Source organism: Salvia miltiorrhiza, chromosome 4 (assembly GCF_028751815.1).
Source record: "Salvia miltiorrhiza cultivar Shanhuang (shh) chromosome 4, IMPLAD_Smil_shh, whole genome shotgun sequence".
NCBI lineage: Eukaryota > Viridiplantae > Streptophyta > Magnoliopsida > Lamiales > Lamiaceae > Salvia > Salvia miltiorrhiza.
Window position 1 is genome coordinate 42,671,074 of NC_080390.1, and position 6,627 is coordinate 42,677,700.

General features: G+C 37.7%; 1 protein-coding gene across 2 annotated transcripts; it reads left to right on the top strand.

The window, feature by feature from the left end:
* Nucleotides 1-2,428: 2,428 nt before the first annotated feature.
* LOC131021813 (uncharacterized) lies at nt 2,429-6,411 on the top strand. Of its 2 annotated transcripts, none has more exons than XM_057951102.1 (8): nt 2,429-3,430; nt 3,558-3,768; nt 4,251-4,354; nt 4,453-4,508; nt 4,605-4,657; nt 4,748-4,868; nt 5,655-5,734; nt 5,979-6,411. In XM_057951102.1, exons 3-8 carry the CDS (start codon nt 4,323-4,325, stop codon nt 6,006-6,008), a joined length of 372 nt encoding a protein of 123 aa, XP_057807085.1. In that variant the 5' UTR covers nt 2,429-3,430; nt 3,558-3,768; nt 4,251-4,322; the 3' UTR covers nt 6,009-6,411. The 2 variants fall into 2 exon arrangements, with proteins under 2 accessions (XP_057807085.1, XP_057807084.1); XM_057951101.1 differs by having other exon boundaries at nt 6,131-6,411.
* Nucleotides 6,412-6,627: the final 216 nt, after the last annotated feature.

The following is a 6,627-nucleotide window of genomic DNA, read 5'->3' on the forward strand; positions in this document are numbered from 1 at the left end:
TTTGAGTTTAAAGTTTCGTTTTGATCTCTGTATTGAGATCAATCTGATTTCGAAAAATAGCCTATAGGTGTATTCCCCCCCATACACCTATTCGAGACCCTCCGAACCTAACAACCTATTTCTCTTAAACACATCTCTCTCTACATCATACCAAAACCTCAAAAATACCATAGTCTTTCTCTCTCGATTATTGTAGCTAGAACAACAGTAACGCCGCCAGAACCTCGCCTTCTTTCCTTTCTCGATCGACGAGCAACTAACTTTTGAAGTTCACTAAAATTCGAATAAGAAGAAGTTGACGAAACTCCCGGAAAAGTTCATATAATAAAACATAAATAAGTATACTTTAAAACAGAAACATGCATACGGGCAAACATAAATATGCATACTTTCAAACGGAAACAGAAACATGCAAGTCTATCATGTTCTCGCATATATCTATCTCTTTATCTCATCTTCGCATATCTCTCCTGTTGAGTTTTTGATACTCAAGTTTGGTTATTGTCTTTATGTAGACAAATTTGCTAGTGTTGTTCTCAAAGTATCTGACAGAGTTGATACTTCGGCTGGTACTGTTCATTACGGGAGTACTGTTCATTACGGGTTTTCAGCTTTGCAATTTTCCAGCTCATTAGTGTTTGAGTATATCACGTCTCTTATGGTTATATCTCACATTATATCAGCTATATGCTCGGAATATTGAGGGATTATGATTATAGATTGAGTATATCATCTTTATTAGAGTTCTACTCAAGATATAACTCTTTCTAGGGTTTGCCTATTTAAGGAAGAGAAGGAGGACGTTTTTGGTGGCTGATTTCTTTGATATTCTTCTACATATTGGAGAGTAATTTCGTGGGTTTCAGATCATACAATTTCGTGAGTGTGTGTGATCTTGTTCGATTGCTTTTTCGTGGGTTTATTGAGCAATCTGTTGGGGTAGTGTTTTCTTATTCGTTTGTTGCTTTCTCCAGCCTGTTGGTGGATGTTATTTTCGTGGGTGTTGGTGGTGAGTGAGGTTCATTCACGCTTAGAGATTAGATCGTTGTTCTTTTCTCAATTATTCATCGTTGTGAGGGTTTGGGAAGATATTGAGGCTAGAAGGCTAGAGAGTCTGTCGCATAAGTCCTGTAAATATCTTATCTTCACTAGTGGATAATTTACCCTGGGCGTGGCCCCCCAGACGTAGGTGTTTTATCACCGAACTGGGTGAACAACTCTTGTGTTCAGTGCTGTTACTTTCGTTGATACTTTGTGCTGCACGTTTGTTTTTTGTGTGTGCGATATATGCAAAATTGGATAGGTAACTTTTCATTTGGTACCAGAGCGGGTCACCTAAGTTATCGGTGTTGATCTTGGTGTTTTTCGCGATCTATCCTGTTGCCGTGCTCGATGGCCTCACAAAAAGAAGGTGGGTCAATTGTCAGACCACCATTACTGGATGGAACGAATTATGTGTACTGGAAGCATCGAATGGCCTCATTCATTCGAGCGGTGGATGAAAACTCATGGACTTCTGTTGAAGAGGGCTGGACTTCTCATGTGGATGATGAAGGAAAACAGAAACCTAGAACCAAGTGGACGACCAAAGAATTGGCTGCATCGAATGCAAATCAAAAGGCGCTAAATTCTATTCAGAATGCTGTTTCCATGGAGGTATTTACTCTGATCTCTATGTGTGCTACTGCGAAGGAAACTTGGGATGTACTTCAAAACACATACGAAGGAAATTCCAAAGTAAAGAAACAGAGGCTTCAACAACTGACTTCGAGGTTCGAAGAGCTAAAGATGGACGAGCATGAAACTATCACTATGTTTCATGGTAAAATTCTTGCTATTGCAAACGAGAGCTTTTCATTGGGTGAAAGGATACCTGAAGAAAGACTTGTTCGTAAAGTGATGCGGTCGTTGCCTGAAAGGTTTGATTATAAAGTTACTGCTATCGATGAAGCTCACGATGTCTCTGATATGAAACTTGAGGAACTTATAGGGTCGCTGAGGACGTTCGAGATGAATCTCAAATCTGAAAAATCTGGTGAGAAGAAGTGTATTGCGTTTGCAGCTGAATCTAGAAGCAGTGAATCGGATATGGCGAATTTTGATACAGATGATCTGGTGGAATCGTTTGCCTTATTTACTAAAAAATTTGGAAAGGCATTTAATAGGTTCAAGAAGAAAAGAGGGACTCAAAAGGATTTCAATAATTCGAACCATATGCAGAGTGAGAAAAATTCTTCTATGACAAGCATTCAATGTTATGAATGTCATGGATTTGGTCATATTCAATCCGAATGCGCCAATACCCTGAAGAAACTCAAGGAGCAGAACAAATCCTACAACGTGTCTCAAAGTGATGAAGAAACGGATGAAAGCGGGAGTGGTTCTGATGAGGAAACTGTTGCTCTGGTGGTAAGAACTCTGAAACAGGCACTACTACAAAAGTTTACATACATAACAGTGAATAGATAACGGTTTTTTTCAAAAACCGTTATGTATGAGCGCACTTTTAGGAATAGATAACGGTTTTGCGAAAATCCGTTATCTATGTAGTGTTGTCTAAATGCATAGATAACGGTTTGAACAATTGCGTTATGTTTTTGCGTTATCTATTAGTTGCATACATATCGGTATTATAAAACCGTTATCTATGACCATCTTTTATAACAGTTATTTTTATAACGTTCAAGAACCGTTATGTATAAGAGTCATTTACAACGGTTTTTAAACCGTTATGTATGAACGTCTCTAAAAACTGTTATGTATAATTTTTTTTGTTAATTTTTTTAAAATAATATAATATTATATTATATTATATTAAAAATAACAAATAAATTATTTATCCTAAAATCTGAATTTATTCCTATATATAGACTTTGAGAAAAAAAAAACTCATAACATTTTTTTTATTAAATAACACTTAAATAAAATCTGAAAATATTATTAGAAACCTAAATACCAAAATTGAATAATAAAAATTAAACAAAAGAAAAAGGAAAAAGATTTTCGTTCCTAACAGCCCTAACACTTCTCTATCTATTTCGCCTCCCCCCAAATCCCAATTTGCCGCGCCTTCCCTGAGTCCGCCGCGCCTTCATCAAGCTCCCCCAGTCGCGCCTTCATCCAGCTCCGTCTGCCTCCGTCGCGCCTTCGTTCTTGCTCCGGCGTGTTTTATTGGCCGAGTGTGCGGCGGCGGCAGGCTAGGGTTTTCAAACCCTAGCTGTGATGAAGAGAAGAAACGGGTCAAAAAGATGGGCTAGGGTTTTCCAGACTCCAGTCTTCGCGCGCCTCCACGATCTGCCGCGCCGCTTCCTTTTCAGACCGTCGTCCGTCTGTCCACTGGCAACTCACGCACACCGCACACGGTAAGCCCTCTCTTTCAGCTGGCCTGCAGCATCTACAGTCCTCGAACAATGCGGTTCCTCCAGCTCAGGTAAGTTTGGGCGATTTTACGATTTTGGTGGGTTTGAACTTGCGCAGATCTGATTCCACGAGCTGGAACTCAGATATTTGATTTTTCTGATTTTTCTTTTGTTTATTTTTTGCTTTATTCAAATTAGGATTTTGGATATTACAATGGAGGCGGTCAGGGTTCGAGAATGTACAAGAGTGTGCAGGCGCAAAGGACGTACAGTGGAGGCGATTTGTTTGCAGAGCCGTTGACGCTGCCAGGGCATTCACGGGAAGAATGGCGAGGAGCTGGTTTGGCCAAATGAGAGTAGCCCGGGGCTATTGGATCTGCATTCGTTTGACACTGAGCTACTTCCGGAGGTAGATTTCTTGATTTGAGAAGTGGAGTAGTTATTTTTCGTTAATCAGTATATGCTAGTTTGTGGGCGTCGGTTTTATGGGTTATGGTTGTAGTTTATGTGGTAGGAAATGAACTCTATCTTACATTGTGGATAAAGTAGTAGCTTTAGCCGTCATGTTCGATGGTTTTGATAGAAATAGGGGTTGTTGTCAGATGACTCCTGTCTAGCAATGCAATTTTATGCTTTGTATCTTGTGTATTTGATGAGGTGGTGTTGCTTCATTGATGCTTTACGGATTTCTGATGCTGTTTTACTATAATTTTGGACGCTTTGGTTGATTCCTTATGTATGAGATTTTTGTGCCACGGGTGGCCGGGTGGGTTTAGGTTCTGTTAAGTTATAACCTGCTGTTGTTTGTTCTATATTTAGCTTTTATCAAAGACTCAATGAATTGGGTGTTTGTTGTTACTTCTAGTTACTTATTCGAAACTCTCTGCACAGCTAACTGGAAGATCAGGGAAGCATATTTTCCTTACGGATAATGATGGTGGGAAACTTCCACTCCTGCTTCAGATGGTCAATGACTCTGCTGACCTTCATTTCATGTTAGTATGCGATTTTTGGCAGCACAAACTCTTTATATCACTTGTTAGCAAATGAAGTCTCTTTTGTTATCTTCTAACAACTCTGACCCTATATGCAGATCAGCATTACGATCTTTCAACCACCGTGTGGTATATGCCAACGCAAACTATGACCGTATCCTTTAAATAGTTTATGATCCTTTTTCTTGTAGCAGAAAAGTTCTTGCCTTCCTTCTTGATAAACTTACATTTGCCTTCACTGATTTCTAAGATGTGGTGGGATGGAGAACTTCATCAATCCGCCGTCAAAACGAACTACCAAAGGTTAGGTTTATGTTTTCCCAATTCGAACACTCTCTTCTTATTTCATGAAATGTTGAAGTGATAGTCATTTTTCCTCTGATTCTTCTACAGGAAAGTCTTCATGTGAATGATATGAAGTATCCTCACATCGTCCATGTAGAACAGGGAATAACTGAAGATGTAAACAATAAAGTATCCTCTGCTGTTGGAACACAGGTTATTGACTTGGAAGGTTGGCTACACTCTAGTGTGTGTTGTGTTTGAGTAAGATAAAGTGTTCATGTGATTATTAAGTGCTAACAGGAACTTCGAAATTCTGTGTGTAGAGGAGATGATTAGAGGTCTTAATCAAGTATCTTGGGAGCGTATTGATGTTAACTTCATGCGCTCAGACGAAAAATGCTGAGTTAATCAGGGTTCTTTGGTTCCTTAGTTCTTCATAAATTGGATACTGCAATGATTTGTCATTTTGTAGTTGCACTTGTCGTGACGCTCATCTGATTAAGAACCCCTGAAAATTCTCATCTATTTCTCTTCATTTATGGCAAAATGAAGACAACATAAGCAAGTTAGTCTACTCACTAACTGATAAGGTCTGAACGAAAAACTGAAAACACGTTTATTGCAAGACCTAGGAGTCCCTTTGTTATAGTGAGTCGTAATAAACCCTCCACGCACAGTTCTGGAATCAGGAAACGTAGATAAGCAGGAGTAGGATGCTGAAAAATGTATATTCAGTTACCTTCATCATAGATACTGTCACCCTTTTGCAGTTTCTGTACCTGCGCATTATATTCATGTTAAGATCAAGAAGAATATATGGAATATATTAAGACGAATAGTTTTATTTCCATTGAAGCTGGAATGCTGGATTAAATTTGTCCTAGACTTAGAAATTGTAGGTAAGACAATTGGGGATCTTCGAAGCTAGGTGATAAATAGTTATTTGGATCATATATTCTCGTCTTGTTTCATTTTCCAGTTTGAATTGCTATGACGTTAGTTTCATGGTTTGCAGAGTCAATTTCATGCCTGGAGGAATTAGTATATATCTTTCTGGATATTGGAAGGTTTAATATGTCTGCAAGGTATTATAAGGTAAAAGATTAAATGTTTGCAGATATCTGATTTTCCAATTCTTTCTTTTGAATTTCACGTTAGCCACCGGGTTGGTTCTGTTCCATATGCTGAATTTTTCAGCCTTACGTAACAAAAGTAGTTCTCTGTATAAGGACATTGGTATGTTATTAGTCACCGTTTAGGCATAATCTTGATTCTTGAGTATTATTACAGTACTGAGAAGTAATTGAAAGATGGTAATTTGAGATATCTTAATATGCAGGAAATTCTTGAGTATTATTATCAGCATTAGTCACCATTTACACTTATGTGGAGATGGATAATTTTGAAAAATAGATGCCTTTACTTGAACTGAGCTTTGGAAGGAAAATTCTTGAGCAAATAAATTAGTGTGCATCAGTGTTGGACTTGTAGTTTGATGTATTCCAGCTGAGCCTTTGTGTGCACGCATATGAGTTTTTATCAAGGGAGGAAGATCAAGATGGAGATGTTACTTTCAAAAAGGGAGGAAGATCAAGATGGAGATGAGCGCGAAGGAAGCCTTTGAGAGGTCGATGAGGACTTTGTCGGAGTGGATAAGCCAGGAAGTGAATCGAAATATGTAATGATCTTAGATACTTGATACTTGGTTCATTCGAATGATAATGTACGAATATTTTGGATAATATATAATATTGTTATTGTTGATTTTATCATTTTGTTGTTTTAAAGTTATTTATTTATTTCTTTATATAAATAACATAAAAATTGAGAAAAAAATATTAAATATTAAAGATAATGGTTAAAATCGTTATAAAAGGTACAAAAAACCGTTATCTATGTCTTACAAAGATAACGGTTTAAACTGTTATAAAAAGTATAAAAAACTGTTAACTATAATATGGAAAAAAATATTATATAATACATAACGG